General features: G+C 49.4%; 1 protein-coding gene across 5 annotated transcripts in view; it reads left to right on the top strand.

Annotated features, from left to right (window-relative positions):
* The first annotated feature begins 223 nt into the window (after positions 1 to 223).
* The window catches only part of LOC123499485, a 143,052-nt gene continuing 138,217 nt past the window's right edge, over positions 224 to 5,058 (top strand). For 2 of the 5 annotated variants that reach the window (XM_045247507.1, XM_045247506.1), the window contains exon 1: positions 224 to 1,615. In XM_045247507.1, coding sequence (XP_045103442.1) covers positions 353 to 1,615 — 1,263 coding nt within the window. In that variant the 5' untranslated portion in view covers positions 224 to 352. The remainder of the gene's footprint in view (positions 1,616 to 5,058) is intronic. The other 3 variants (XM_045247508.1, XM_045247509.1, XM_045247510.1) reach the window with 2 other exon arrangements.

Genomic DNA, 5,058 nt, shown 5'->3' with positions numbered 1-5,058 from the left:
ATATATATATATATATATATATATATATATATATATATATACATATATACACAATACTAACCTACACTAAGTGAAATGAAGTGTTGTATGTAATCTGAAAAGAAATGTACATAAATGAAGTGCTATATTCGTCTGAAATGGGCGTATAGTGGTGAAGCGGGAAGTGTGTGGCAAGTGTAGAGGACGGCGGCTGAGCGGTGGCGGGAAGAGTGGCTCGCGCGAGTGTCGAGTTGCCGTGGTAGTAAGTGAAGAACCTTTGACGGGAGATGATGGTCACGTACCGCCGCTCCTCAGTTGTGAGTGCAGTGATGTGCTAGTGCGTGTAGTGCCCAGTGTGCATTGATTAGGCCTTATGGCGGCACCGGACAACAGTCCACACCTTAAGCGTGTGTTGCGCAGTTATCAAAATAGTGCGATGTCCAGTCTCCATGGGCCGGGACCTAACTGTTACCTAAACGACACGGGCAGGATGGGCGTAAGTAAAAAGGTGGCAGATTGTGACGACGACCGTCCCTCCATCAAGCAGCTCGACGCCACCACCAAGCACGAGTTGTACCGCGGGATCAGCTACAAAAAGGCGCTCCTCTACGAGGTAGACCATAAAAAGAACAAGGTTGAAAATGGTCCTCGTCGTTGCATTGTTGATATTGAAAGTAGGCGACTTCAAACATCCAGTCTGCCCACCAACCACACGCCCACGGCTGGTCCACAGCCCACCCAGCCCGACTGTAAAGACACCTCCGTAGATATCACTACCACCACCACAACCACTGCCAGCCTCGTCCGTAACTCTGCCAGCGACACTGCCACCACCTGCAACTCTGCCAACATCACCACCAGTGCGTCTGACTCCACCACCGGAGTGGAGGAGTCGTGGGTGGAACCCGGGGTGTTTTTAGCTCCGGCGCCCTTCCCGCCGCAACCTTGGCCGGTGCTGGCCGCAGCAGACAAGGGTTCTCCTGGTGCAGGTTGGGTTCGAGAGACCCTGCTTGACGGGGAACCCATCACGTGTTTTAATGTGGGCGGAGAAATGCGACTGTGTTTGCCGCAAATCTTGAATACTGTCCTGCGAGACTTTTCCCTGAGCCAGATCAACGCTGTGTGTGAGGAACTGCGTATATATTTGGATGGCTGTAACGAGGCTCAGCTGGATGCCCTCAGGGTAGCAGGTGTCCTTCCCCATTGCGCCCCTTCCTGCGGCCTCATCACTAACACAGACGCCCAGAGACTTACTCAAGCCTTGTTGTATGCCCATCCCACCCGCGCCCCTGTCCCTGACCCTTCTAAGCCTCAGGATCACCCAAAGCTGCGTGTGTATCACACCTGCTTTGGAAAGTGCAAAGGGCTGGTGTGGGACGACCTCTACACCAATCCCAACGCCGCCTGCATTGAGTGCGAGGAGTGCCATGGCCTGCTGCCTCCGGCACGCTTCGTCTGCCACGCCCACAGGTCTCTTGAGAATCAGACCATTCACTGGGGATTTGACGCAGAGCAGTGGCGAACCTACCTTCTATTGGCCAAAGACCAACAGCTTCCCCTTGAAAAGGCCGAAGCACAATTGAAAGGTTTCAAGAGCAAGTTTGACCCCGTCGGTGCAAACTACAAGCGCAAACAGGTACTGTGACCTTTTGTAATGCCTTGCTCTCACACCCTTTGTTTCAGTACAGGAGTTGCCAAGACAGAAAGCGTCTAAGGAATAGTTGTAAAGATTTTGTCTTCTCGCTTGTAAGCTACGTAGTTGAACAGAACAATACTGATTTTATGTAATACACCTGTTTATGTATAGTAGGGCAACATAATATCTTGGACAGTGTTGTTACTTTACAAGGCTGAACGCATTCTCGCTAGGTTTACATCATATTCATCTTCAAGGTCATGGTGTTCATCTGCAGGTGTGCGCTATCGGGAGAAAAGAAAAAAAAAATGTTTCACTGCATGCTATCAGCAGGAGATATAAGGCGACGTTGTATATCGTGAGTAAAGTAACAGATGCTTGTGCCGCGCCCTTTCCCCCCGGTCATGTTGCCTTGTCTCGCCTCAGACGGAAACAGCGGCGTGCAGACAGAGACATCCTTGGGAGTCTCAGACGGCCCTGCTTGGCTGCTTGCGATTACCTGCCAAATGCTTGCGTCACTCAGCCTCCCTCCAATCTCTCCCCTACCCCCTCGCCCTTCTCTTGTGTGTTCATCACACACACGGATTAGACTGATTCTGCGTTGCCGACGAAAGTATTCCCACCTTTAAAAGCGAGATGCAAATATCTTCGCCTTGTTAATTCTTTACGCCACATTAACTCAATCGTTCATAACGGCGAGCGTGAGTCAGTAGAGTTGAATGGAGCGGGCTGGAAGAGAATGTGGACAGGGAGAATGGCGGCGCCTTACCTCGCCCCTTCACCTTCTCGCAAAAAGAAAAAAAAAAAAAAAAACAGAAAAAAAAAAAAAAAAACGGTCAGTAGAAAGCCCGAACCGTGAGTGCAGGAGAGACAACCTTGGGAGGGAGGCAGGGCCGCGATGACGAGGTGGGTGGGGAAGCCTCCAGCCTCTCGCCTCCCCTGGTGGGTCGAAGCTGGGCGGTATGGAGGGCCCTCGTTAGGTGCAGAGAGAGAGAGAGAGAGAGAGAGAGAATTGGTTTTCTCCTGCGGGTGCTTTGGGTATGCATGATTAGATGCCGGTACCGTGTATGTGTGTTTCATTGTTTGATCTGCTGCAGTCTCTGACGAGACAGCCAGACGTTACCCTACGGAACGAGCTCAGAGCTCATTATTTCCGATCTTCGGATAGGCCTGAGACCAGACACACACCACACACCGGGACAACAAGGTCACAACTCCTCGATTTACATCCCGTACCTACTCACTGCTAGGTGAACAGGGGCTATACGTGAAAGGAGACACACCCAAATATCTCCACTCGGCCGGGGAATCGAACCCCGGTCCTCTGGCTTGTGAAGCCAGCGCTCTAACCACTGAGCTACCGAGTGTGTGTGTGTGTGTGTGTGTGTGTAATTCACCGCTGTCGTCTGCTGGTCACCCAGCCAGTCTTCACCATTACGGAGCTCATAGACTGATCTTCGGATAGGACTGAGACCACAAAACACACACCACACACCGGGAAAGCGAGGCCACAACCCCTCGAGTTACATCCCGTACCTATTTACTGCTAGGTGAACAGGGGCCACACATGCCCATTTGCCTCGCCGCTTACCGGGACTCGAACCCGGCCCTCTCGATTGTGAGTCGAGCGTGCTAACCACTACACTACGCGGTACGTGTGTGTGTGTTTGGTCTGATCAGATGACTTGTACCTTCCTCCTCGCCTCCCTCGGTTTCCTCTCATGTTACCTCTTATCGCGAGAACCGCAAGACAGTTTTGTGGCCGCTCGTGGCATTTGCTTCCAGGAGTAATGGACGAATCCTAACGTAGCGAAACGAGTAAAATTTCAGCACCGTTCCACCGTGAGTGGCTGGCGGGTGGTTCAGCAGCATGCCCCGTGCTACACCCTGCTTCGATCACGAGGACTTGTGTGATGCGTGCGGCCTTGGTGGTTTAGCCTGCAAGCGTCCTATGAATGGAGTAACTATGCACTTTTAGTTCTAGCTGGGATTGTGATGATTGTGACACCACCTCCTTCCGCCTCCATCTCCTCTTCCTTTTCTTCCCCTCACTCTTTAGTTTAGCATGTGAACTGGTTAACCGTCATATCTTCATTGGTAATACAGCCGAACAGTGTACATTTTTTGTTCGTGTTTGACTGATGACTTCATGCCGAGAGAGAGAGAGAGAGAGAGAGAGAGAGAGAGAGAGAGAGAGAGAGAGAGAAACTCGTTCTTACCGTTCCTCAAGGTAAAAGGTACAAGAAATGTGTATAACCAAGCGTTTTTCAGTCATATATTTATTTGTATATAGCAGCTTATGGGCAGTGCTATGACACCTGCTGCATGTGTGGATGGCTATGCCCGCGCTGTATGGTTAGCTCCACCACACACTCATGGTTATATAGTTACCTACAGCCAGGTGTCATCAGGTGTACATACTTGCATGCACCACTATGCATGTTTTATGTTTAGTTATGATTCTCCGGCTACTATCACCTACACACACACATCTTCATTCTTAGTACGGTAACAGAGGCGTATCACAGACTTGTCCGCGATACACCTGTACCGCTGGTATAGCACTGACACCTATCATCGCATGTTTGTTCCGGTTAGCCTACTCTGGGTGAGGCTTGTCATCTCGATTCGGCCTCGCACGGCCATGCACCACCCTCGCCTCTCCCAGCCTAGCACTGCCTCTCCCCGCACCTTGCACCAGTCACCGCAGCATTGTCAAAGTGCCACTATATTCGTTTTGAACTCGTGGTTGTCAGTGCTAACATTGCCACCAACCCCTCCCTCCAAGATATACCATGTATACACTACTGCAATCCTCCTCACCGCCCCCCAAACGTATGTTATCCTCATCCCAACACAACTCGCATTGACAGCGCTGCATACTCACTGTGCCACACTTTATATTTCAGTGCATGTGATTTGCGTCTTGTTCCCTGTACCCCATTTCGTAATAATCATGTAAATGATCCACTGCCGTCCTTTCTTATCTCCTTTCATTTGTATTGTCAATGTTTGTATTCTTAAACACTTACTTCTCTCATTAGTGGTATTTTTCAAAGACTGCCGACATGATTGGTCATGTTCTTATAGTGGTATTTTGTTATTGATGCTATAGAAATTATTAAATTCCATAAGAATAAAAAAAAAAAACATGAAAACCTCATTGACTTTAATTTAACTACAGTATATTCCGTTGGAATTAGTTGGAAGAAGACGCAACAAGAACAAGTTTTCATCTACATCCTTTATTAATGAACTAAATCTTGGCTCTGGGTTGTGTGTTAGGTGATGGAGATATATAGGCATTCTAGCGGGCTGAAATGAATTTAGACAGTCAGCATACGTAGATAAAGATTCCGTGCGCACACAGGTTCACATGTGAGTAGATGAATAGACGAGGAACGTTAATGTCTCCCGCCAAGGTTGTCGGTGATGGGGTGGGT

The sequence above is a fragment of the Portunus trituberculatus genome, chromosome 50 (genome assembly GCF_017591435.1).
Source record: "Portunus trituberculatus isolate SZX2019 chromosome 50, ASM1759143v1, whole genome shotgun sequence".
NCBI lineage: Eukaryota > Metazoa > Arthropoda > Malacostraca > Decapoda > Portunidae > Portunus > Portunus trituberculatus.
Note: the sequence above shows the minus strand (reverse complement) of the source record. Positions and strands in the feature narration are given on the sequence as shown.